The 26,972-nt window shown below is 37.9% G+C and overlaps 1 protein-coding gene across 3 annotated transcripts; it reads right to left on the reverse strand.

Moving 5' to 3' along the window:
• ABHD10 (abhydrolase domain containing 10, depalmitoylase) lies at positions 1–26,972 on the reverse strand. Of its 3 annotated transcripts, none has more exons than XM_004483401.5 (5): positions 26,544–26,972; positions 24,410–24,593; positions 17,512–17,623; positions 16,217–16,354; positions 1–1,405 (listed from the first exon to the last, which is right to left on the reverse strand). In XM_004483401.5, exons 1-5 carry the CDS (start codon positions 26,683–26,685, stop codon positions 1,067–1,069), a joined length of 915 nt encoding a protein of 304 aa, XP_004483458.2. In that variant the 5' UTR covers positions 26,686–26,972; the 3' UTR covers positions 1–1,066. The 3 variants fall into 3 exon arrangements, with proteins under 3 accessions (XP_004483458.2, XP_058151841.1, XP_058151843.1); XM_058295860.2 differs by lacking the exon at positions 1–1,405 and adding an exon at positions 14,159–14,258 and having other exon boundaries at positions 26,544–26,746; XM_058295858.2 differs by lacking the exon at positions 16,217–16,354 and having other exon boundaries at positions 26,544–26,745.

Here is a 26,972-nt window from a genome sequence, read left to right on the forward strand (position 1 = left end):
TTCATTTCATAAATATGAGTCATGTTTTCAACTTAATAAAAGTTTTACCTGGACAAACAATTTAAGCAGGCTAAACAAATTCCAGCCAAAATTAATAGTTAAAAATACCACCTCAATAACACCAGGGCTGACTGCACAAGTTCATCTTAGTTATTAATATACACACACACACACACACACACACACACATATTTTCATTTCATATTTTTTACTGATTCTATACTTTAGAAAGCCCTCTGGTTTAGGTAGCAATAATTTGGCTCCATGCGCTTAAGGCATATATTAATGAAAAAGGAATGCTTCTGAAGGTAGGTAATAATACATAAAAATCAATTTGCTCTTTAGTTTTACTACCAGGATATGAGCATGCTACATCATTGCTTATGATGAAATTTCCTCATTTAATGTAAAACAAATAAGCCAAAACTTAGAAATAATATATTTCCTTTCTAACAGTATAAAATTTTGAGCCCTTGAAAAAAGTAAAAGCTTAATTAAATTCAAATGTAAAATGAAGTATATAATTTATAAAGTTAACACCCTTATTTTTTTAACTTTATTATGCTTCAAACATTTCTTCAATCATTTCAAATTTATCTCAATCAATATTTACTGTTTTTGTGAATTGCATTTTTAAATCAGAAGTAATAATCTTACAAATCTCCATATATAATGGTACCAAACAAAACAAACAAACATTTCAAGCTTTCTTGAATAATTCTAAGTATACTTAAGAGTTGGCACAGTTGGCATAGGGCAAGAAAGGTAAGCATCCCTTGATTACAAAAAATAGAAAACATTTTAATGAAAACATCAAGGACTGAAGGAAGGAAAAAAATTTCCAAACAATAGTACTTTCTACACAATTTGTACCATTTGTGCAAATACATCATTAAATAAATACTCATGTGATATTTACAAAATAGAGGTAAGAGGAAAAAAACCTTCTAATGTGTTAGGGCTTTTCATTGTTATCTCTCTTTCAATATTCTGGATACATCAGTTTACACGGCAACTAAAAATGTGATTCTAGTCAACTAGTCTACGCAATAAATACGAATGTAATTCACACTAATGTTGAAAGTTTATCAATTAAGTCATCAATAGTGTAAACAAGAAGTTGAATATCCGCTTTTTCTTTCATTCGGTGATCGCTATGTTTTCGGAGGATGACATCCACATCTGGGCTAACTACTCGGTCAGCGACCTGTATGGATGTATGCCACGGGACGACGTCATCCTTCATACCATGGAGCAATCTTATGGGGCAGTTCACAGGAATAGGGCTGTGTAACAAGCAGTGATGTGCAGCTTCTTTAATGAAACTGTACTGGACATGATAAGCTCCTTCAGCATATTTTGATGGCATTGCCCACGTGCCTTTCATCTCTATTTCCATTTTTTCCTATTGGGAAAAATGAGGAAAATGAAAGTATTTATACCACATTTACACCTGCAATATATTAAATTATCTAAGAAAAGCAGTCCTTGAGAAAGAGATAAGAATTTTCAACATCTAAATACTTACTATGTACAAGGTACTTATAAAGTATTATCTCATAAGATTCTTATAGTAGTTCTCGTACTATTTTTACAAAACAGGAAATTGAGATTTAGGGTTAATATCATGTTTAAAGTTCAAAGCTAGTAATTGTTGTGTTTAGGGGTCAAACTCAGGTTTATCTAACTTTATCATCTAGTATTTAAATCAGGTATTGCCTCACCCCAAAAAAAGGGACAATGAAGGGAGGGAAAAATTACAGTAATTCCTTGGAAACAGTATAGGTAGCACTCATAGTTATATAAAATCAAGCTTAGGATTAAAAATTGAATAGACTTAAAAATCATAAAACTAAAATACCTATAAGAGAAGTAGCTAAATGGGAAGGGAATCAGAGAAGAAAGGGAAGAATCAGGATTGAACTATAAATGAGTAATTAATTACACAGTGGTAATTGTGGGACAGTCATACATATACATAGTCATATAATTTTAGACTTAATATTTTAAAAAATTATACTTTTTACTTTCCTGAGTTCCATGGAATGAGAAAAAATTTGTTCTGTTTTGAATGGCAGTTTTCCAAATACTTCCTGAAAATTGAACAATGGCATCATTTCTACATATATTTCCTTAAGATGAAATATCAGGCATACTTTCATTCTTGAAGAATTCCTACTTTTTAGGTTATAATTTGTTAGTCTTAAATAAAATAATTTTTTTTAATTAAAAGAAAACACTAATTATAGAAAAAATGTTAAATACAAAAAAGTCTAAAAAGAAATGTCACCTATAATCCTACCTTATGGCTAGAACTACCAATAATGTTGTGGCTATTTCCTTTCAGTATTTTTCTATGCATGTTGGTTCTTATATACGCAATATGTAAAATACGTATCTGAGAAAATACATTCATATTCAATTTTCTATGCTGCTTTTATTTATTTAGGTTATACAGTTGTATGTTTTTAAAAAAATTCTATGAAAATGTTTTTTTGGTTTTATTTTTTTGAGGTACTGAGGGCAAGGGATTGAACCTGGGACATCATATGTGGGAAGCTAGCGCTTAACCACTGAGCCACATCAGCTTCCCTGAGTTGGTTTTTTCATCTGTTTTGCTTGTGGTTGTTTTCATTTTTTTAGGAGACACTGGGAACTGAACCCTGGATGGGGTCGGAAGCTCAAAAACTTGAGCCACATCCACTCCCCTGAAAAAGTTTTAAAGGCTGCATAACATAGTCCACTGTAATCAATGTAAGATAATTAACTTCCATGAACATCTTTGAACATAAATATTTATGTGTATATTACAGGTTCTTTGGAAAGATTACCAAAATCTTAACTAGTAATTCAAGGTATGCATAGCTTGCAACCATATAATATGAAGGACATTTCCGACTAGAAAAACAGGTGGTTAACTTACTAAGGATAAAGGAATATACTAGCAAAGAAAAGCCACATATGACATACTTGAAAATTTTTTAAACAAAATTTCAATTAAAATACGAGTTTTCCAACTTCAAATTGCTAATTTATTACAAATATGAAAAGTAAGAATTTTAAAAATCAAATATGTATGCTATAATCTGTAGGTAATTAAAGATTTTAATGTTCAGTATTTTTTAAAATTCAAAAAGGATTTGAGTCAGTGAAAAAACTCTCAAAGCTATACTTCTACATGTCCCCAAATCATTTGAAATTAACAAAATTCTAAAAACCTGTACAATTTATGACTATTTTGATATCATGGATTCTTTGCATTAAAAACAACACATGAACCAAATATTTAAAGCAAAAATATGAAATTATCCTCAAACTACTTAACACTGCTCCTGAATTTGTGTATTTTTCAGTGATTAGAACCTTATTTCACTGGTTTTCACCTTAAATGGGAGCTATGCTAATTGCTGAGACGCAGAATTAACAAATGCTGCATTTAAACACTCCCCCAACTAGCTCTATTCTCTGCCATTGAATTGATTATTGTCTATTTGAGGAACAAACTTCATTTAAAAAATGTATATGTCCCAAACCCTCAAAACAAGAAGCTCAGAAATAGCAAAAACAGCATTATGCAAAGAAAATGTACAGTATTAAGTTTTACACCAAGAGAAAGCTATGTCGAAGCCCTCTAGTGGCCAAAAGAGGATATAATGATCAGAGCCAATTAGAGGTAGGTCAAGTTCCTAGGCACACAGAGAAATGCTGGGTTTTAACAGACCTAGGATCATAAAAGATGGTGACCCCCACCTCACCCCACCCCACTTTTGCTCCTTGACATTGTGAGCACTAGCTAATTTTGGGGGGAAGAAGGAATAGTGGTCCTAGTGTCCCTGCTCTTTCCTTACTCATGCCTTTAAGTCCACCAGGGACCAACATGATTTTGTTAACAACCATTTGAATATCTAAATTAGGATTAACAGAGATGTGCCATGATTTGAAAGACATAGATCTTTTCAATCACTTAAGGGATATGTATCATATTTTCACTCTGAGTGATGTGGCCACACACACATAAAATTAAATGCTATTTACCAATAACCAAATTTGTTTAATCAATTCCTTTCCAATCTGCCATGTCTTTGAGTTAACCTCCTACATGAGAAGCACTGCAGTTAGGTTTTACTGAGTTAGAAGACAGAGTAATACAACAAATGAAGTAGCATTTGTGACAGATACTGGGTACAAAAAGTTAGCAGCATGGGACTTTCAGGGAAATGGTGTCAAAGTATGTAGGCAGAGTCTAACTCTCACAAAAAAAGAGCAAAGAAAAGGCAAGGACCTATCCAAGGGCACTGCTTTGGATATATATAGAACGGGGAAGCGCTCTGCATCATCCACGAGGTAACTGGAAAGATAAAGAAGCCAAAGAAAAACTGAGTTGCTCCCCTCTGTGGCTAGAAACTAGAAACTGTACATATACCCTGCCCACAGGGCAAATAGTCTCAGTGGAGGTCCTAGCTCGAGCCCCCTGGGAGGAAGAGGGGTCAGACGGAGGGTGAAGAGTGGTATCTTTGCAGTGAGCTTGCCAGCTGAGCCCCCTTTGAATCTCAGAAGGAACCTCAATCCGACCCAACAGGGAGAGGGGAGGACCTGCTCAGAGGAATTAGATTAGAGAGGGGGCGAAGACAAGTGCTTAATAAGCAGGGCTCCGGCAAAACTGGTAGAAGTCTAACCTGCCTGAGGGAAAGCAGGTTGATAGAGCCAGATAAGCTTTCTGAAGCCTAATTACCTGTGGAGCCAGTTAAGCTCAGTAGAAGAATTCCTGCCTTGCATGTATGAGATCACTGGGTCTCTTTAGAGAAGTGATCCAGAGTGTGATCCACTGGGTTATCAGGCACCCAGCTGATACTTTATGACAGGGAACACAAAGACATTTTTTGTTCTGGGTTTTTCTGGATGTTATTTTTCATTTTTTAAAGGTTCCTGTTTTTTTTCTTCTCTTATTTTACTTGCTAAAACCTGGTACAGCACCTGAAGAGGGCAGGCTGCAGGGTGACTGATGAATACTGGCAGCCTGAGAGTGAAGCAGGCTAGTAAGATAGGGAATCAATAGACGGATCTGGAACCTGACAAGAAGTACACGTGGACATCAATGGCTGCTGGAAGACCCCCATCCCCAAGATTCTGCTATCCAGAACAAAGACTTCTTCCTGAGCTCCCTCTCACTTCTTCCTGAGCTCCCTCTCACTTCTTCCTGAGCTCCCTCTCCCTCTCCCTCTCCCTCTCCCTCTCCCTCTCCCTCGCGGGAGCTCTGTCTCCCTCTCTCGCGCTCTCTCGCTCTCTCGCCTCTGGACCCTCTCGCCTCTGGACCCGTTCCTGCCCTCTGTGCGATGCTCTCACCATTCTTCCTCTGCCATATGGCTACGCAAGTAAAACCTGGGCATTTATAACCTATAATGGGGAATTGTAATCTATAAATCAGACCTCCTTATCCCTTTTCACCCCCTTCCACTATACCTGGGACCCTTGCTCTGTTATTTTCTCCCATTTCTCTTCTCTACCTACCTGAATAAATGACTGGCCTAACTCACCTGGCATGCTCTTGAAATTAATTTCTGCAGCATAGCCAAGAACCTCAATAAAATTTGGTAACAAGAGGCTCCTTTGGGGTCCAGCAGGGTAAACTGTTTTAGCTTGGTTGTGTTTTTTTTAAGTTGTTGCTGTTTTGTTTCTTGTGTTTTCTCTTTCTTTCCTTTTTCTTTCTTTTACCTATTTTTTCTACCTACTTTCTTTTCTTTCCTTCATTGTTTAAATCTTCTGTTTTAGTTGTGTTTCTTTCATTCACCTTTTTGTGTCTGGTCTTCAAGTTTTAAATTTTTATTTCTCTCTTTTTTTGTTTTCTTAACTTTTTCTTTTTTTCTTTTCCTCTCTTCTCATCATTCCGGCCTTTTAATTCATTCTATATATTTTTCTCATTTTGTTTCTTGTTTCATTTTTTCTATTCCACTTTTGCATTCTTATTCCTTTGTGCTGATGATTTTTTTACTCGTGTTATTATTTTCCTAGGTCTTGTATGGTTCCTCTTCTATCTTTTTAAAAATTATTACTGCTGTTATTCTTTTTCTCTTCTTATGTCTTTCCTTTTCTCTGGTACTAACTTTTTTCCCCCCAAGGGAACACAGGCAACAGCAAGGAAATAGAATAAGAGGAGTGAGGTATCAAAGTGAAACCTTACCACACACAAAAACAACAAAATAAAATCCTAGAGTACGAAGAGAACTAACCAACTGAATAAGCCCATCAAGACAGACGCCTAGACACCAATAAAAAATTACAAGCCATACTGAAAAACAAGAAGACATGACCCAGTCTAATGAACAAATTGAAAAACAGGAGGAGATACAGAACATGGAACAACTAATCAGAGATATCCAAACGAATATCATGAATCAACTTAACGAAGTGAAGGAAGAGAATAAGGATATTAAGAAGACACTGGGGAAACGGACTTTGGCCCAGTGGTTAGGGCGTCCGTCTACCATATGGGAGGTCCGCGGTTCAAACCCCGGGCCTCCTTGACCCGTGTGGAGCTGGCCATGCGCAGCGCTGATGCGCGCAAGGAGTGCCGTGCCACGCAAGGGTGTCCCCCGCGTGGGGGAGCCCCACGCGCAAGGAGTGCGACCATGAGGAAAGCCGCCCAGCGTGAAAAGAAAGAGCAGCCTGCCCAGGAATGGCGCCACCCACACTTCCCGTGCCGCTGATGACAACAGAAGCGGACAAAGAAACAAGACGCAGCAAATAGACATCAAGAACAGACAACCAGGGGAGGGGGGGAAATTAAATAAATAAATAAAATCTTTAAAAAAAAAAAAAAAGAAGACACTGGGAGAACATCCTGAAGAAACTGTAAACATACATTAAAAAAATAATGGTGATGAATGGCACAATGCAAGAAGTCAAAAATACACTGGAAGCACATAACAGCAGATGTGAACAGGCAGAGGAAACACTCAGCAATGTGGAGGACAGTTAATTTGAAATCAGACAGTAGAAGAGATAGATAAAAAGAAAAAATCCAGCAAGAATTTAGGGATTTGAATGACAACATGAAATGCACAAACATATGCAAGATAGGAATCCCAGAGGGAGAAGAGAAGGGAAAGGGGGCAGGAGTGTTGGAAAAAATAATGGCTGAAAATTTCCTCTTTTGAGGGACATGGACGTACGTGTCCAGGAAGTGCAGTACACCCCAAACAGTATAACTTCTAACAGACCTACCCTAGGACATACACTTGTCAAATTGTCTGATGCTCAAGAAAAAGAGAGAATACTGATAGCAGCAAGAGAAAAGAGATCCATCACCTACAAGGGAAGTTCAATAAGATTAAGTGCTGATTTCTCATCTGAAACCACCGAGGCAAGAAGGCTGTGGTATGATGTAGTTAAGGTGCTAAAAGAAAAAAACTGTCAGCCAAGAATTCTGCATCCAGCAAAGATGGCATTCAAAAATGAGGGAGAGTTCAAAATATTCCCAGATAAACAGAAACTAAGAGCGCATGCCAATAAGAAACCTGCCCTTCAAGAAATACTAAAGGGAGTGCAGGTTCAAAGGAAAAGCCAGGACAAAGAGAGTTAGGGGAGAGTACAGGTAAGAAAATTATTGGTAAGAATAACTAAAAAGATAAAAAGAGAAATAAAAGCAACATATGGCATACATAAATCTAAAGAAAATATGGCTAATGTAAGTAAACCTTGACAGTAATAAGTCTGAATGTTAATGCATTAAAGTCCCCAAACAAGAGACACGGATTGACAGAATAGATGAGGAAATATGACTCATCTATAGTCTGTCTACAAGAAACTCACTTTAGACCTGGGAATGCAAGGAGGTTGAAAGTGAATGGATGGAAAACAACTTTACATGCAAACAATAACCAAAAACGGGCAGGAGTAGCTATACTAATATAGGACAAAATAGACTTTAAGGGCAAAACTATTGTAAGAAACAAAGAAGGCCACTATATATTAATAAAAAGGGTAATCTATCAAGAAGAAAGAACAATCATAAACATTTATGCACCTAACCAGGGCACCTCAAAATACGTGAGGCAAACACTGGAAAAACTAAGTGGAGAAATGGATACCTCTACTATTAGAGTGGGGACTTTAATATACCATTATCATCATTAGACAGAACATCTCGACAGAGAGTCAATAAAGAAACAGAGACCTTGAATATTACATTAGAGGATATGAACCTAACAGAACATTACCCCCAAATACAGCGGGGTATATATTCTTCTTGAGTGTACATGGATCGTTCTCCAGGATAGACCACATACTAGGCCACAGAACAACTCTCAATGAATTCAGAAAGACTGAAATCATACAAAGTAATTCTCTGACCACAATGGAATGAAGCTGGAAATCAGTTAAGAGACAGAGAACCAGATTAGGCACAAAGTTTTGGAAGTTAAACAACACACTCTTTGACAATCAGTGGGTGAAGGAGAAAACTGCAGAAGAAATCAGTAACTATCTTGAAACAAATGAAAATGACAACACAATGTATCAAAACCTATGGGATGCAGCAAAAGCAGTGGTGAGAGGGAAATTTACAGGCAAAAATTCCTACATTAAAAATGAAAAAAAAAAAAAAGAGCTAAAATCAAAGACCTAACAGCACACCTGGAGGAATTAGAAAAAGAACAAACTAATCCCAAAGCAAGTAGAAAGAAGGAAATAAAGAGTAGAGCTAAATGAAACTGAAAATAAGAAAGCACTAGATGGGCAAGAGTCTGCTGTTTGAAGACAACCTTAGAAGCGCACTGGATTTAGAATCAGAAGACCTAGGTTTGGATCCTGGCTCTTTCACTTACTACCTAGGCTGTGTTGTTAAGTCAGCCTCTAAGCCTTAGTTTTCTGTGCCAGTTAAATGTTAACTTAATGCCGACATCACAGGGTTGTTGTGAGGATTAAGTGAAAGGATTTTTTGTGAAAGTTCCTTGTGAAATCATTCACTTGTCAATAAAATTGGATAGAAGAGGTTTAATAAAAAATTTTAAAAAGCACTAGAAATAATAAAATCAAAAGCTGTATATTTGAGAAGATTAATAAAATTGACAAACCCTTAGCTAGACTAACAAAAAAAGAGAGAAGATGCAAATACATAAAATAAGAAACAAGGAAGGGGTATCACCACTGACTCCACAGAAACAGAGTATCATAAGAGGATACTCTGAAAAATTGTATGCCAACAAGATGGATAATTTAGACAAAATGGACAAATTCCTAGAAACACACAAGAAACCTACAAAGAAAGAAGAAATTGACGAACTCAACAGACCAATCACAAGTAACAAGATTGAGTTAGTCATCAAAAACCTCCCAACTAAGAAGAGCCCAGGACAAGATGGCTTCACAGGTGAATTCTACCAAACATTCTGGAGAGAACTAATACCAATCCAGCTTAAACTCTTCTGAAAAATAGAAGTGGAGGGAACAATGCCTAACTCATTCTATGATGCCAACATTACCCTAATACCAAAGCCAAACAAAGACACCACAAAAAAGGAAAACTATAGACCTATCTCTCTAATGAACCCAGATGCTAAAATCAATAAAATACTTGCTAATCATATTCAACAACACATCCAATGACTTATACACCATGACCAAGTGGGTTTCATTCCCAGTATGCAAGGATGGTTCAACATAAGAAAATCAATAATGTAATACACCACACATTAACAGATCAAAAGAAAAATATCACATGATCATCTCTAGCTGCAGAAAAAGCATTAGACAAAATATAGCACCCTTTCCTGACTAAAAAACACATCAAAAGATAGGAATAGAAGGGAACTTTCTCAAAGGATAATAGTGTATATATGAAAAACCCACAGCTAGCATCATATTCAATGGTGAAATCCTAAAAACTTTTCCTCTAAGATCTGGAACAAGACAAGGATGCCCACTGTCACTGCTTTTATTTAACACTGTGTTAGAAGTACTTGCTCAAGCACTTCAGAAAAAAAAAAAAAAAAAAAAAAAAGACATAAAAGGCATCCAAATTGGAAAGGAAGAAGTAAAATTTTCACTATTTACAGATGACATGATCCTATACATAGAAAACCCTGAGAAATCTACAACAAAGCTTCAAGAGCTTAAAAATTAGTTCAGAAAAGTGGCAGGTTATAAGATTAATGTGCAAAAATCAGTAGCATTTCTGTATTCCAAAATGAGCAATCTGAGGAAGAAATCAAGAAAAAAATTCCATTTACAATAGCAACTAAAAGAATTAAATATCTAGGAATAAATTTTAAAGATGTAAAGACTTGATGCAGAAAACAACACAATACTGTTAAAGAAAATCAAACAAGACCTAAATAGATGGAAGAATATTCCCCGTTCATATAGGAAGGCTAAACATCATTAAAATGTCCTACCCAAACTGATATACAGTTTTAATGCAATCCCAGTAAAAACTACCACAGCATTTTTACTGAGTTGGAAAAGCTATGAAATTTATTTGGAAGGCTAAGGGGCCCCAAATAGCCAAAGACATAGTGAAAAAGAAAAATGAAACTGGAAGAATCACACTATCTGACTTTAAAACATACTCCAAAGCTACAGTGGTCAAATTTGCATAGTATTGGCACAAGGACAGACATATTGACCAATGGAACAGAACTGCGAATTCTGATATAGATTGTCGTATATACGATCAACTGATATTCGACAATGCCACCAAGTCCACTCAACTGGGAGAGAATAGCCTCTTCAACAAATGGTGCTTGGAAAACTGGATATCCATATCCAAAACAATGAGAGAGTAACACCATCTCACACCTTATACAAAAATTAACTCAAGATGGATCAAAGATCTAAATAATTTAAGAGCCAAGACCATAAAGACCTTGGAAGATAACGTAGGGAAGCATCTATAAGATCTTGTAGTAGGAAAGGTTTCATGAATTTTACACCCAAAGCATGAGCAATGAAAGAAAAAATAGATAGCTATTAGGGAAATGCAAATCAAAACTCCAATGAGATATCATCTTACACCCATTAGAATGGATGCTATAAGAAAAAACAGAGGACTATAATGGATCTGGAGGAAAGGTAATCCTTATCCACTGCTGGTGGGAATATAGAATGGTACAGCTATTGTGGAGGACAGTTTGGAGGTTTCTCAGGAAGCTAAGTATAGAACTGCCATATGATTCAGCAATCCCACTGCTGGGTATATATCCAGAAGAATTTATATCAGGGACACAAACAGATATATGCACACCCATGTTCATAGTTGCATTATTCACTATTGCCAAAAGTCTGAAAACAACCCAAATGTCCATCAACAGATAAATGGATAAGAAAATTGTGGTATATATGTACAATGGAATATTACTCAGCTGTAAGAAGGAATGCAGTATTAACACATGGGATAATAAGAATAAATCCTGAAGATCTTATGTTGAGTGAAGTAAGTCCAGCACTGAAGGACAAATATTACATGATGTCACTCATATGAATTAAGTAAACTGAGTTAGAGTCTGGAAGATAGGTTTACAGAAGGCAGAAAGGGAGTAGAGGGTTGTGAGCCAATGGCCATATGGGCAAAATCTATAAGGTGGAAGGGTGTAGCTGTGCGGTGGATGGGATGACAGTGGTACAGTGATGCTATTGGGTTAGGTGGTGCTGGTCTCTGAAGGGGGTAGGGTGGGAGATGTGTGTTGGACTATCCAAGGAACTAAGGGGTCAGGAGAAGGAGCAGATGAATTTTGGGGCTCTGTGGTTAACACTTCAACATTGGGAATGTTCTTTTGGGAAATATGGCAGGGCAGGGTTACTGGCATGTGTGGGGGACATAGAGGACAGGGTACACCTGGGGCAGACTTCTATAGAACATATAAGTGTTCATCTTGTCACAGTGTGTGATATCAGTGTGTGGAAACCCACACAATAAACCAGACTCCTGGGGAGTCCTGCTATGTTCTCAAATAGAGGGGTAAGAGTCTTTCAAGAACATAACCAGTGCCTAATAAAAGAAAACAGACCAATATGTCAAGCCCTCAATATTTTTCCAAGTTACAGTGAATCTTATTCTTCAAAAAGTGAAACTTAGTGGTTACCGAGGGGAGGGGGAGGGAAGAAAAGAACAGACAGAACACAGGGCATTTTTAGAGCATTAGAATTTTTCTACATGATCTTGCAATAATGGATACAGGCCATTTTAAACTTCATCAAAATTTATAAAGGTGTACAGTCCAAAATGTAAACCATAATGCAAATCACTGACCATGGTTAGTAACTGCTTCAATATTTGTACATCAATTGTAACAAATGTACCATCCACAAGTAAAATGTTATTAATAGAGGAGAGCAGAAAAGGGCAAGGGTGTTAGGTATATGGGAATTCCCTATATTCTGTATGTGACTTTTCTATCGCCTAAAGCTTCTTTGAAAATAAAATGTAAAAAATAAGACACTGGCAGAATATACTGAAGAAAATGTCACCATATATGCAAGACAACGGATCTTACAGTAATGAAAGACAAGTCAAAAAATATTTTTTTATTTCACATTTTTCAATTTTTTTTTTTTAAGATTTATTTATTTAATTCCCCCCCTCCCCCGGTTGTCTGTTCTCTGTGTCTATTTGCTGCTCTTGTTTCTTTGTCCGCTTCTGTTGTCCTCAACACAGGAAGTGTGGGCGGCGCCATTCCTGGGCAGACTGCACTTCCCTTCGCGCTGGGCTGCTCTCCTTACGGGGTGCACTCGTTGCGCGTGGGGCTCCCCTACGCGGGGGACACCCCTGCGTGGCAGGGCACTCCTTGCGCCCATCAGCACTGCACATGGGCCAGTTCCACACGGGTCAAGGAGGCCCACGGTTTGAACCGCGGACCTCCCATGTGGTAGATGGACGCCCTAACCACTGGGCCAAGTCCGTTTCCCGGTATTTTTTTTAAACTATCACTATTACTTCATTTTCCCATTAATTTTATTTGGTTGCTTTATTAGTTTCATGTTTTAAGAAGTTTTGGATCACAGAAGGGTCACAGTGTGGCAGGGGATGATGGTGTGGGGTGTCAGTGATGGGGGATGCATGGAAGGAGGTTCACCTAAGGCATATGTTAAGGCATATGAATGTGTTCAAGTGTTCATGGGGCACTGTCATAGTGGGTGACTGAAAGAATATCCAAGTGTTCATGGGGCACTGTCATAGTGGGTGACTGAAAGAATATCCAAGAATAATGAATTCCCATCCTAGGGACTCTGCCATATTCTCTAATGGGACAGCAAGAATCCCCCAAGTCCAGGGGCAGTGCCTAGTGAAGGAGGATGGACCATTGTGATAGGCCCTTGGTATTGATGTCTGTACTTATGAACGTTTTATTTTGAAATTGAAACTTAGCCTAGTATTATATGTTGCCTAAGAGTTAACCCCTGAGGGCCTCCTTGTTGCTCAAATGTGGCCTTTCTCTAGGCCAAACTCAGCACAAAAATGCATTACCGTCCCCCAGCGTGGAACATGACTCCCAGGGATGAGCCTCCCTGGGGCACTGAGAGGTTATTAATAAGCACCAACTATCAATGCACCTGGAAAAAGACCCTGACCATAAGGGGGAAGGGTAAATACAAATGAATTATAATGACTGAGATTTCAAAGTGAGTTAGGATCATTCCAGAGGTTATGCTTATGCATATCTCAGCAGAATCTCATTGACTGCTAAAGTAAATATTGACTCAAATAGTGAGGGTCCTGAGGACTCTGGAGACATCCAGACACTATAGGCAGGGCAGACAGCTCAGGAGTTTGGTACCCTGCCAGAAGCTCTATTTTGGAATTTATGCCCCTCAAACTGAGTTGAACTCATTTGTGGTTTCCTTACACATGCCTCTCCTGTCTCTTCAATTTGAACCTACAGTTAGTACTAGCCTTGATAGATACATGTCTAAGAGACTTAAATCTTTGGGCTGTCTATGTGCCAGCTGAACCCTGAATCTTAACAGATTGGCTCCAGTTCATTGGACTTGCCCAGGACAACTCACAAGGAGATGATGATGGACAATGCCTATCCCAAGGATCAGAAAGAGTCTGCAACTGCAAGACAGTTCCATCCATCTGCCCCATGGGATCTAAGCCCCCTGTCATTTGGAGACAGAGTGGGCATCACCATCCCAGAATCCTCAGGATTACGGAATGAATGATGGACTAGAGTAGACTGACTGTTATTCTATTATAGATTTATTGTTATTGCAGCAATGGAGAACTTTTATCACTGATGTGGAGGCAGTAGGCACCGGAGGTTCTGAAGGGAGGGAGGGAAAAACAGGTGTAATATGGAGGCATTTTCGGGACATTGGAATAGTCTTGAATGATGCTACAATGACAGATACAGGTCATTATATAATTTGTCATAACTTACAAAATTTTGTGGACAGAGTGCAAACTATAACATAAGCTTTAATCCATGCATAGTGGCAATGCTCCAATATTTGTTCATCAATTTTAACAAATGTACCACACTAATGAAGGATGTTTTTCATGTGGGAAAGTATGAGTGGGGTAGAGAATAGGGCATATGGGAATCCCCTATATTTTTTATATAATATTTATATAATCTAAAGTATTGAAAAAAAATTTTTTTAAGTATTAAAAAAAAATTAGCAGCATGAGGATACTGAGCAACCACATGAAAAACAACCAATAAAATGAAAAGAATTAAGAATACAGGAAAGTACCAGAAAGGGCAAATCTGACTATGCAAACAATGCCATTTCTTAAGGAGCGGAGCAGAACAATGTGAACTAAGAAGAAACTTAAAACAGATGGCATATTGCACTGCTATTAATGCAAAAATCTTGAGGCAAAAGTCAGTAATATTCTATTATTCAACACTATATCTGCTTTTTCTTCTTCTTTTCAACCTTTTACTCTTCTACTGATTAGATCAGCGGTTTTCTAACTTTACCTAGGGGGCTTGTTAAAACACAGATGGCTGGGCTGTACCCCGAGTTAATGGTTTAGCAGGCCTTGGGTGAAGCTCAAGAATTTGCTTTACTAGTAAGTTCTCAGGTGATTCTGATGCTGCTTGTCTGGGACAATACTTTTTGAAGCATTGCATTAGACTGTTTTCTCTTTCTTTCCTTTCTTTTATTTGCTATGCCTCAGGCCTGTCAGGATCTTAGCCCTACAGGTGAAATTTAGAACCTAGGAGAAAGATGCCCAAAGAGAATTCACATCATTGCAAAACAAAAAATAAGATACACAGAAAGTTAATAGCTGTTACTCATTCTTTCCCTGTCCTTGCAGACTACTGAAGTGCTTGAACATGTCTAAAAATATGATATAACAAATTAGCTACTTTCCTGGTTATTAGAGAAACCACATTTCTACCATGATTTGCTGAAAAATATGCAAACACTAAAAACCACTTTTTAAGAAATATGAAAATCAGGAATAGAAAAAGAATGCCAATTAAGTGTCTAAGCCTGCAATGGTAAATCTCATCTCCTGTGTGCCAACTCTGATTGACTGATAGCGTCTTCCTGGACAGCTGTGCTTAAAGATCTTAGGCTGCTTTCAGAGTAAAAAAAAAAAAAAGTTTCATAATTGATTAGCCAAGTCTAAGATGGTCTTAAGAACAGGTACTCTTCAGACACTGCATGTCCTCCCATGGCCCACTGGGTGGACTGTGGGAGAGTGTGGGCTATGATGTGGACCATTGGCCATGAGGTGCAGCGGTGCTCAGAGATGTATTCACCAAATGCAATGAATGTCTCATGATGATGGGGGAGGTTGTTGTTATGGGGGAGGAGTGGGGTGAAGGGGGTGGGCGGTATATGGGGACCTCATATTTTTTGAATATAACATTTTTTAAAAATCGTTTCAATAAATTTGAAAGAGTTGAAATCATAAAAAACAAAAACAAAAACAAAACAAACCAGGTACTCTTGCCCAAATGCCACAAACTAATAACATGAGGTACAAAAAGAGAACACAGTGCGTGATTCAAGTAAGTAAAATGTGATTAATAAGGAAAACATTGCTAAAACAGAATTTTAAAACTAATGTGGCCCAAAGAAAATGAAACCTTAAACAAGATGCCCGATAGTTAAAGGTAGAAAATGAGAATGAACAAAAAAGCAGCTAAGACAAAAGATGGACCAGCGTAAGAAGTCCAAGGGCAGATAACACATGAACAAGTACTCAAAGAAGACTGATAGGATGTACACATTAAGGCTGCAGAAGTGACTTCAGACGTACCTCAACAGGAAGCTGATTAAACCGTGTCACTAGATCATCTGCAGCTGTAGCTACACCAACAAGAGCAACAACCTTTTCTGGCCGTGCAATTGCAGCATGAAGCATAAGCCATCCACCCAGGCTAGATCCAACCAATATCTAAAAATACAAATATGTACTGCTTTAAAAAGAAATTTATTTTTCTTATCCATAGGGGGGTAATTTAATTGAAATATAGTCACAGTTTTTTCTTTTATATACATGTGGCTCCCTCACACTTTTAATATTTGGCACAAAGTATAGTTAAACTATGATTACTTTTTGTTAAGGTATAGGCCTGTAATATAGCATAAATTATGAAATATAAAATTTGTACAATGAAAAGTAAAATGCTACTTACATTTTATTAGAAAATAAAAGAATAATTTCAAATCAAATATTAAGTTTATATTTAAAATTTAAAACACAACTAAATATATTTTCATATTTAAAGAAATAGCTTACATAAAGGTGTAGCAGACATCACCAATCCAGGGTCCAAGGATGGAGGAATAAAATATGGATTAGAGTGAACTTACTGGTATTCTACTTTGGAACTATTGTGACTAGTAATGGAAGAAACTGTAGCATTGATCTGGAGAAAGTGGCCAAGGTAGTTGCTAAGGGCAAGGTCAGTGAAGTAGAGATGAGATGTGGGGGCATTTTCAGGACTTGGAGTTGTCCTAAATGATATTGCAGGGACAGGTGCAGGACATTATATATCCTACCCACTGAATGTACCGGGGGAGAGTGTAAACTACTATGTAAACTATAATCCATGCAGTTCAGCAGTGCTCCAAAATGTATTTACCAAATGCAATGAATGTGCCACAATGATGAAAGAGGTTTTTGATGTGTGAAGAGTCAGGGAGTGGGGTGTGGGGTATGTGGGAATCTCTTATATTTTTTGTGATTTATGTATCTTAAAAAAAAGACAATAAAAATATATATATAAAAAAAGGAAAATGGAAATTAAGTAATTAATGTACACAGTGAATGTACTTAGTCAAATGCTACATTATTATTTATATCTAAATGAAAGGTAATAGATGATAAACCTAATCTTTTTCAAAGGCAGTATCTCAAAATATCTGTGAGACTGCATAGTATGAGGTCAAGGTATTGAATTCAAAATATGAATTTAGTCCTGAGATCAAGAAGTGCAAACATAATTAAAATGGGGAGTGTGTTGAGATAAATGCATAATATACACTCCCCTCAAATAAACAGTTTAAGTATCATTAGGTTATAGTCAAATATTTAACAAAAATAGTCACCTGTGGTCCTATAGCTAAGTCATCAATTATAGAAAGAACATCTTTTCTCCATTTGCCCACTGTGCATTCTTCTAAGTTACCACCTGAACTTCCAACTCCTGAGTAATCAAACCTGGAAAAGGGAAAAAATACATATATTGAGATAACTATATATTTGCTTCTCTGATTTTTAAGAAAGAATTTTAACATTCAACACAGTCAATATATATTTCAGCAAATTCTCTAGGTTCAACCTTCAATCATCCCCTATATGCAATCTCTTATATACCTCCTCCACTGTTACCAGCCTGGTCCAAGTCACCATCATCTCTCAACTGGACTACTCCAGTAGACTACTACTGAGTCTCATCATTTCCATTTCCACCCTCATTAGTCTGATCCTTTTAAATAAATGATCCATAGTGTGACCCTTTTAAAATAAAAGTCATGTCTTGCACAAACCCTCCAAAGGCTATTATCTTTGGAATAAAATTCCAAGTCCTTATTATGCTCAGGCCCTTGATTACGTTTCTTTTTTAAAACTTTATTTATTTTATTTAATTTTATTTTTTTTATGATTACCTTTCTAATCTCATTGCTTATTGCTTTCTCTCCCTCACCTGAATCCTCACTTTCCTTCCTGAAACTAAAGGAATATACCACCCATATTCCTACCTGGAGAATTACACATCAACTTTTCCCTGTGAATGGAATACTCTACCTCTACATATCCACTTAGATTGTTCCCTCACTTCACTCAGGCCTTTGGCTCAAATGTTACATCCTCAGAGAAGCCCTCCCTGACCAGTCAATCTAAAATTGTGCTGCTTCTATCATTCTCTATTTTCCTACCCTGCTTTACTTTCTTCACAGCACTTGTTGCCAGTTGACATTATTCATTTGTTGTCTATCTCCAACACTAGAACGGAAGCTCCACGGGGGGAGAGACCTTGTTTTGTTCACCTCTGCTTTCCTAGTACCTTGATCAGGATCTTGCACATGTATCTGCACATGGTAAATCCTTATATATTTAGTGAATTCATGGAAGGCAAAGAGGAGTCTGGAATCAAATTCATTATCAGGCTGGTATCTTAGTGCAGGTCTTTCTCACTTAAACCTAGACTATTAAAGCAGTCTCCTAACTGGTCTCTATGACTCTCTCCTGTCGATGAGTTGATCCACTTTATATCTGTCAGGGTTTTTTTAGAACATTATTTTGATATGGCATTACTTTCAATGGCTCCTCGTGACCCACAGCATAAAAATTTTAGATTTTAGCCTGTTTTTTTAGACCACTATATTTTGGTCAACTCAGATTGATCTTTTAATTATCACTTCATGGGAGTAAACTACTGCTTTAGCCATATGTACCAACTTGCTATTCCTAAAAAAAATGCTCTATAGTCTCTTGCTGCTGTTTCATTCTTTATACTGTTTCCTTCTCCTGGAAAACCTTGTCCCATCACCTTCATTATTAATATCTGCTCTTAGAGTCCAGTTCAAATTAACCCCTTTTTGGTGGAAAGGTTTCCAGTCATGTTGGAAAAAATCTTCCTCTTGTGAAACTTCTTCAGAATTTATTTTTATTAGTCACTGGAAATTTATTCTATCCTGCTTTCTAAGACACTTCTGTGTGTGTGTTATCTCATTATCCCCGTGAGACTAAGATGGTGGAGGGGAAATACCACTCTTATTTTTGTCTGCATTGTTCATAATGGTGCCTCACACACTGTAAATAATACAACTTACCGGCGGCGGACTTGGCCCAGTGGTTAGGGCATCCGTCTACCACATGGGAGGTCTGAGGTTCAAACCCCCGGCCTCCTTCACCCGTGTGGAGCTGGCCCATGCGCAGTGCTGATGCGCGCAAGGAGGGTCCTGCCACGCAGGAGTGTCCCCCGCATAGGGGGAGCCCCACGCGCAAGGAGTGCGTCCCGTAAGGAGAGCCGCCCAGAGTGAAAGAAAGTGGAGCCTGCCCAGGAATGGCACTGCCCACATGGAGAGCTGACACAACAAGATGATGCAACAAAAAGAGACACAGATTCCCTGGTCCTGCTGACAACAACAGAAGCGGACAAAGAAGACGACGCAGCAAATAGACACGGAGAACAGACAACAAGGGTGGGGGGGGGAGGGGAGAGAAATAAATCTTAAAAAAACGGAATACATACTAAATGACTAAAATTGGAAGGTAAAAGTAAAAGTTTATTCAAATATCAAAGCTTTCTTGTTTTTCTGATTCTTAAAATCTGGCAAAAACTAATAAGTGCTAGTATTTTTAGGCTACATGAAAAAAAGGGATATATATAGCATATACATACTTCCTTAGGCACAAGGGATTAAAAGTTACGGAGGGAAGGAGATGTGGCTCAAGTGATTGAGCTCCTGTCTACCATATGGGAGGCCCCAAGTGTCAAACTTGGGGCCTCCTGGTAAAGGCCAGCTGGACCACGCCCATGGAGAGGTGACAGCCTACACCCGTGGACAGCTGGTGCAGCAAGATGACCCAACAAACGCAGACACAGAAGACTAGGGAGCTGAGGTAGCTTAAGCAATTGAGTACCTCTCTCCCAAGTGGGTGGTCCCAGGATCCGTTCCTGGTGTCTCCTAAAGAGAAGACAAGAGGAGAAGACAAGCAGACACAGGAAAATGCAGTGAATGGAAACAGAGAGCAGAGAGCAAGCGCAGCAGGTAGGGGAGAGGGGATAAAATAAAAAATAAATCTTAAAAAAAAAGTTAAGGAAAGGAAGAAGAAATTAAAATTGTCTTTAGATTTGGAGTTAAATGATTATAGATCCTTGGGAAATAGGACAAGGCAGCTGCTGCAGTCCTAAGTCACAGTTACTGTTTCCCTTCGATCCAGGGTACCGAGAAGATAGAAAGAGGTAGAAGAGGGGAGAAAGACATCAAACAATTGTCCCTCCTTGTGAGGAACTGGTATTGCTACTTATAGTGTTTTTCACAGTTGCCCTCCAAATATATGGTGAAGACGTAAAATACTTGGGGAGTCCCTTCACAAAGGAAAATATAAACATTTATCTAATAGACTATAAGTGAAAAAGATGATTCACTTGCTGAACCCTTAGAACAACAGAAACAAAGATAATTCAAACATAATCAGTATTTTATGACTTTTAAACACAGAAACACACTTTTGTTCTGGCAGCCTCGATACTTTAGGACATAGTCCCAAATCTAGAATTTAAAACTATACTAGAAATAATGATGAGAGACTACAGGCCCTAAAATGTGTTGTATTCCTGAGCTTGACTCAGTCTAACTTTAGGCATGGTGACAGATATTAAGAAACTATTTTCATATGGCTATATGCACCATTTCTTGTATGAAATACAAAATGAAACATTACTCATTTAAAATTTAAACTTTTTTTTTAACTTATAACTCATTCTTTTACTGTTAAATGTAAAATAATATTTTAAAATAACATTTAAAAGATTTATTTGAAGGCTATTTCTTTTATTATCTTTTTTTTTAAGATACATAGATCACACAAAATGTTACATTAAAAAATATGAGAGGTTCCCATATACCCCACTCCCCACACCCCCACTCCTCCCACATTGACAACTTCTTTCATTAGTGTGGTACATTCACTGCATTTGATGAGTTTATTTTGGAGCACTGCTACACAGGATGGATTACAGTTTACATTGTAGTTTACATTCTCTCCCATTCAATTCAGTGGGTATGGCAGGATATATAATGTCCTGCATCTGTCCCTGCAATATGATTCAGGACAACTCCAAGTGCTGAAAATGCCCTGATATCACACCTCTTTGTCCCTCTCCCTGCCTTCAGCAACTCCCATGGCTACTGTCTCCACATCAATGATACAGTTTCTTCCACTGCTAGGGTCACAATAATTCTACAGTAGAATACCAGTAAGTCCACTCTAATCCATATTTTAATCCTTCTATGGTGATATCCACTCCACCTCTAAATTGAGAGGGGGCTTAGATCCCTCATGGCTGATGGATGGAATTCTCCTGATTGCTGTTGTAGACTTTCTCAGTTTCCTGGTGTGGTGGTTGACCATCCTCACATCCCTGTTAGCTGACCTGGGTATGTCCAACGAACCAGAGAGTAGGTGTTGCAACTCTGCTGTGCTCAGGGCCCAGTCGGCAATTTTAAAGCCAAAATCACAACAAAAGAAAATTGAGAAACTGGAGAATATACCACAAAAGATAAAATCTCTTATGAAGAGCTAAAATGCAATGGATAGTAATAGTGATTAGTTTGCAATAAAGTTTGACGAGAGCAATAAAACTTGATCAGTTTAGAAATTTATAGTGAAGAGCTATACTTTATAAAGGCACACTTTTTACTTTATATGTGTGGGTTACAGAGATATACTTAAGCTATATCCTAATACAGGATCAATTAATGACATGCACATTACTTAACCATGATTAATTTAAAAATATCCCTTTAAAAAGAAAATTTGATATGCACCCAAAATGCAGGAAAACCCACATTTTATCTTAAAGGGAAATAGGAACTAGTTATAGCTCTTAATTTCAATTTAAATTCAAGAAGTAGTAAAATGGCAATTTTCTGATGCAAATTCTTTCACAGGCAAAAAAGGAGAATGATGGTGATATTTCTGATATGATATTCTGCTCAGGCTATTTCTCTTCCTGGATGGCTCTTCCCTTCTACCCAAATCCAATCTATTCTTCAGTGTGCCTTTGTAAAGTCTTTTCTATCGACTTTTGTCCACTTTTATTCCTTTCACTATATGCAGTTAAAATGCTCTGTCAGCATTTTGATAAATATGTCTGCCTAATTTCTCATAAACATTTTATCTTGAATCCCCTCAACCTGACTGAAGGATTCTCACAGGCAAGGGCCAGGATTCATAATTCCTTTATACTTCACAGCAATATAACGCTAGAGAGTCTACTTGCAAAAGACAGTCTAGTCTTCAGAATAACATTTAAGTCATAAGAGATTTTAAGGGTACTAAGTGTGAAAATGAAATAACCTGCATTTGATAAAAAGGAATAAAATTAAATCTATATAATATAATTTCTGCTGACATACAGAATATATAAAGTCTAAAAGTTTTAGAAATAGCTATATTTTCAAGGGTGACTGAGTGAATGTGAGCAGAAACTACTCTTCTAAAAACTTAGATGAATGGGTTTTTAGAATGTAATGCTAGAAAAAAAATTCAGACATTATCTTTAGTTCAATCTCCTATTTTAGAGATGAAGAAATTAAGTTCAGTGTTTATTAGCTGACTTGCCTTGTTGCAGTGACTGCTAGAATTGTATGGCAGCTTGACGCTTTGGTGATCCCTGAAAATCATGCTCTTAGGGTTAATCCATTCCTATGTGTGTAGACCTATTGTAGGTGGGACCTTTTGACTAAAATACTTCAGTTAAGGGCCTTTGATTAGATTGTGTGACCAGGGTAGGTCTTAATCCTCTTACTGGAGTCCTTTATAAAAGGAGGAATAAAAAGCCACAGAGACTCACAGGAGTTCAGTGAGAAATGCCCAGAAGCTGAAATCACTGGCACAAAGAAGCTGAGAGGAAGCCACTTTAGCCAGAAGCCGAAAGCAATGAGGCCCAGAAAGGGGAGAGAGCATGAACACCACCGTACCCCCTGATTGCTCACAGCTGCAGCTCGAGGAAAGAAAATCTCCTGATGATGCCTTGACTTGGACACTTTTACAGCCTCACAACTGTAAGCTTTAACTTAATAAAAGCTTGCTGTAAAAGCCAACCCATGCATGGTATATTGCTCCCAGCAGCTTTTAGCAAACTAAAATATGAGTTCTAGAACTCATAATTCTTGAAATCCAGCCCCTGCTTTTTCTACTAAATCATACTATCTCTTCTGGCAAATTAGGTACTAGATAAATGACTGTTATAGGTAAACAGACCCACTTAATCAAATTATTTAACTAGAATATATGTCAGTATGAAAAATTAGGAAATGTGAAATCAAACTTTAGTTAAGCACCACATTTTGCTATTCATGCTTATACATATTCAGATAAAAGGAGTTAGGGAAAAAAGAAAACTCAGTGGCAACAGGAATTATACAATACTAATTCTACGATACTATAAAAGATATATATTACTTTTAAATACATATTTTAGAAATAAGGTTATGAAGTGACAATTAAAAGTCCTGAAGTCCCCAATGGAAAACCACAAAATAATGACAAGAGATTACAAGAAAGGTACAAGCATATCTCTTTGTTGTCCTATAGATTATTGCATCTAAAGAGCTTAGTGGCCACTAAAGTTCTTCTAAGAAGATGTAACATATCCTTTCCTGCAAGCATTGTCAGTGTGGCACAAAGGTCTTTTAAAAAGAAGCATTAGGAAAGTGGATGTAGCTTAACCAGTTGGGTGCCCACCTGGCACATGGGAGGCCCCAGGTTCAGTCTTGGCGCCTCCTAAAGAAGACAAGCAGGCGCCTGCACCCGCCACAATGAGCTAGGCAACACTAGGCACCACTGCAACAAGCTAGACACCACACCCCACTGCAATGCCTCAACAAGCAGATGCCACAATCCAGCAGTCGCCAAAGCCTGAGGGGAACGGATGTGGCTCAGGCCGTTGGGCACTTGCCTCCCATGTGGGAGGTCCCAGGTTTGATTCTTGATGCCTCCTGGAGAAGGCAAGCAAACAACAAGCAGACAGGCAAGAGAATGATTTGGGGGGGGGGGGAGGACGAGGGGCTGACAATAAACTTTAAGCATCATGATCTACACTCATTCACATTACTACAAATTCCACTTACCTGGATCTAAATCAGTACTTTTCCCTTAATACCATATTGCAGGATGAAATTTTACAGATCATTAAAATAATCTATAAAATAGTTTTCCATTGCTATGTTAAATGGTAGCAATATTTTCTCTAAAACATGCTGCTCCTACCTTATAAAGGCATGACCTAGAGATTTGCAGAATTCCTCTATCGCCAAGGCCTTTGTACCATTCATATTAGACAGATACCCAGGGACAAAGATGATGCCTGGACTTTTGCCTTTTATGTGCTTATAAGCCAGGTTTGGAAGGTCTTGTCGACTAAGGAACGAGAGTGATGTCTTCTGTCTGCAAGCTAAACAAAGTACAGAAAACATAAACTAGCATGCAAATAAAAAATTAATATTTTCAATTTTAACTTTAACTCATCAAATTATGTTAAAAACCCTTTTCATTTAATAGTCAAAACTAAAACAGACTTAAGTATTAAAGTCACAAGTCTGTGAATGAGATCTTGTTATAAATCATGTCAAAATAACCATTTTTGGGCAAGGTCCAATCACGATTCTTCCAAAATATACCACGACTTGGAAATTTCCAGGAAACAAAAGACAAAGACTTGTCAATAACGTTTTCTGGTCACTGCTATATCCTCTTCTCTAAATAATATCAATCAACATTCAGATTTACTGACACCAGCATCAATCCTCTATTTGTGAGATTTTCGTCTTTTTTATTTTTTAATAACTGAGCAGTTTTGCAATTTCAACTTTTGGTGGTGGGGGGAAGAAACAGGTTTGGACAATATACAATAGTATCATTTTGGAGTATGTTTCTTACAGGATTCTGCAATCATTGTGTTTTACTTGTTGGTTTGGCTTTCTGTGAATGGTACACACACGTATCAGTATAATTTAAATACAACAGTACAACTGGTGAATCTTACAAGGTATTCCATTTCATTGTTTTGAAAGATTTCCCCCTTACCATAAAATAATACTTGCTCTTTAACAAAAAAAAGTAAAAAGATATTTAAAAAATAAGAAGCCATTTATAATCCTATCTCCACCCTTAAAGAGATTAGGTTTGTATATTTCCATATTTTTCTAACCAAGTCATCTCTTTTTTAATATATTAAATGAAGATTTCTTCCACTTTCTTGTAATTAACTAAAATGTCTTAGTTCCTTCCATGTGAGGTGTTAAAGTTTTCCCCATTTTGGATTTCAGAAACTGATTTTTTTAAACTTAATTGCAGGCCTTAAGCTATTCCTTTACATGTAAGATTGTTTCAGAGTTTCAATGTATACAGAAATTTGCCAAACTTAAAGCTTTCAGTGAAAAGTAGAGGTAAGCAGAGGCCAGTTATGTTGCATGAATTATATATGTTCCAAAGTGTTATCAGCTCAAGTGTTCATTTCCTATTCATTCCCTTAGCTCAGGGAAATAATAATTCTTATCCTTCCAACACAGGAATTTTCCCCGAGAAAAAATTACAATTTTTTTCATCTTGGTGAATTATAAGTGGACAGGTTCTTAACCATAAGGAAGTATCATTGTACTAATGCTCAATGAATGTTTGCTAAATATTTGAAAAAGTATTATATTCTAGTTAATGATTGACATTCTATATTCTAAAGGGTTACTTACACATAACACGCTTTTTGGTTGTATACAATTAAATGTAAGTTAAACTGATTATGTATATTCAAAATTTCTAACTCAAAGGGGTTCTCCAGTGACATCAATTCCCATTCAAGCACCGCGCATCTGAAAGCCATGTAGTAAGGCTGTGACCCAAAGAGCCTTTTGTTTTTTGTCCAAACTCTAGTTACTTTTGTCAAGTTACAATTTTGGTCCTTTCCTGAGTGGGAGCATCGATCTCTACTTTTAGAAATCAGTCTTGTGAAAGCGTTTACACTTCTACTAAGAACGTGCCTCATATTTTAAGCCCCACATGTCAAGGGAAGGCAAGTCTAAGCATCTTAACACAAAGTCATGATCAGTAAATCCTTTGGAACCCGCAGAAAAAAAAAAGAAAGAAAAAGCAAAAAGGGCAAGTAATCAATCAAACGCCTATCTTAATTTTCCCTAATGTCTCAACGCAGGAGAGGAACGCGAACTGCAGAACCTAAACCCCCAGCAAAGGCTCCTCTCACAGCCTTCGCCAGAACCGTCCAAGCTCTAGAAATGGGATGCTGAGAAAGACGAAGAGCATTTTTGAATGGGGCGCTAAAACCGCCCTGGACAGGGGCTGACAGGATGTTCGAAAAAACACATCCCACTCCCGCCTTCTGGACACTGACCTGGTAGCCACCGAGACGCCCGTTCGTGCTGGCGTGCCAACAGTGCACTAAGCACACAGCGGGGACCGAAGGAAACGGCTGCCCAGCCCGAGCTCCGCCTAGGTGCCCAGGCCGCCAACGCAGTCACGGCCACACCCGCCATCTTCCCAACTGCCCCAGCGCGCCACACGATCCTACAGCGAAGCTCAAAACGCACCGGTGCAGAGTCTGCGCATGCGTCGCCAGCGGAAGCTGGCCGCAAGACTTTCTGGACCGGGAGAGTGCACAGGCGCAGAGCGTTCTCGCCTTGGTCAACCTTTCGCTCTTCTGCATAGGGAGTTTTTGCCTCTGACAGTTTGGAAGGTTTTGCTTGGTCCCGGGAGGCCTTCTCAGTTGACTGTTAGATATCCCAGGGCTGGAAACGCGAAGATGAACCGAATCTAACGTTCT

Source organism: Dasypus novemcinctus, chromosome 4 (assembly GCF_030445035.2).
Source record: "Dasypus novemcinctus isolate mDasNov1 chromosome 4, mDasNov1.1.hap2, whole genome shotgun sequence".
Classification (NCBI taxonomy): Eukaryota; Metazoa; Chordata; class Mammalia; order Cingulata; family Dasypodidae; genus Dasypus; species Dasypus novemcinctus.